The 1,024-nt window shown below is 43.7% G+C and overlaps 1 protein-coding gene across 1 annotated transcript; it reads right to left on the bottom strand.

Annotated features, from left to right (window-relative positions):
- Positions 1–81: 81 nt before the first annotated feature.
- LOC100165517 (histone H2B) lies at positions 82–584 on the bottom strand. Its single transcript, XM_001947736.4, has one exon. It carries the CDS (start codon positions 506–508, stop codon positions 128–130), a length of 381 nt encoding a protein of 126 aa, XP_001947771.1. The 5' UTR covers positions 509–584; the 3' UTR covers positions 82–127.
- Positions 585–1,024: the final 440 nt, after the last annotated feature.

Here is a 1,024-nt window from a genome sequence, read left to right as displayed (position 1 = left end):
TCCGCGCAGTCTATATAAACAAGTTACATAAATCATTAGAGAATCTCCTAGGGGGTCGGTACTTTTTGTAAATATAGTGGCCCTAAAAAGGGCCGTTTTAATTGTTAGATATAAGCTCGAAAAGAAATTATTTGGAGCTCGTGTATTTGGTGACGGCTTTGGTTCCCTCACTGACGGCGTGCTTGGCCAATTCGCCGGGCAACAAGAGGCGGACGGCGGTTTGGATTTCCCGACTGGTGATAGTTGAACGCTTGTTGTAGTGAGCCAAACGACTGGATTCAGAAGCGATACGTTCGAAGAGATCGTTGACGAAACTGTTCATGATGCTCATTGCCTTTGAGGAAACGCCAGTGTCTGGGTGCACTTGCTTCAGCACTTTGTAGATGTAGATAGCGTACGATTCTTTCCTCTTGGGCTTGCGTTTCTTGTCGGATTTGGCGATGTTCTTTTGAGCCTTACCGGACTTCTTCATCGCTTTGCCGCCTGCGGATTTACCTCCTGGAGCCATGTCGATACGAGTGTAGTTGAAAAATGCTTGTTGACAACTGGTACGATTGAGTCTGAATGATGCCCAGAATTTGGAAAAAATGAGTATATATTACCAAACCAAAGCTATACGTCGATCGTTCATTGGTCGAAAAGTTCTAAGTATGATGGACTAAACAGGATTCGAAGGAGGTTACGTGGTAATTGAAAATAATGATTTATCTACGAGAAAAAAATAAAAATGCCGATTAAAAACCACATTGTTCAGTAGCGTTTGATCGGCAAACGGTGTCAAGTTGCTTCGTCTAACTGTTTCGATCTATCCAATAGCAGAAATGGTTTTCCTATTTTTGCCTATATTAAGGTGCAGATCAAAAATTTTTGGTATCATTCGTCAGTTGAATTCTACGCAGAGCAGTCGTCAATAACTATCAGTCATGAGCGGAAGAGGCAAAGCAGGAAAAGCGAAAGGAGGCAAATCCAAGACCAGATCGTCCCGTGCCGGACTCCAGTTCCCGGTCGGTCGTATCCATCGTCT

The sequence above is a fragment of the Acyrthosiphon pisum genome, unplaced genomic scaffold (assembly GCF_005508785.2).
Source record: "Acyrthosiphon pisum isolate AL4f unplaced genomic scaffold, pea_aphid_22Mar2018_4r6ur Scaffold_20840;HRSCAF=22286, whole genome shotgun sequence".
Lineage (NCBI taxonomy): Eukaryota > Metazoa > Arthropoda > Insecta > Hemiptera > Aphididae > Acyrthosiphon > Acyrthosiphon pisum.
This window is presented reverse-complemented; position numbering and strand designations above follow the sequence as displayed.

What these genes read in the sequence shown, in the direction of transcription:
- LOC100165517 (XM_001947736.4), bottom strand. Translation starts at nt 508, where the DNA reads ATGGCTCCAGGAGGTAAATCCGCAGGCGGCAAAGCGATGAAGAAGTCC.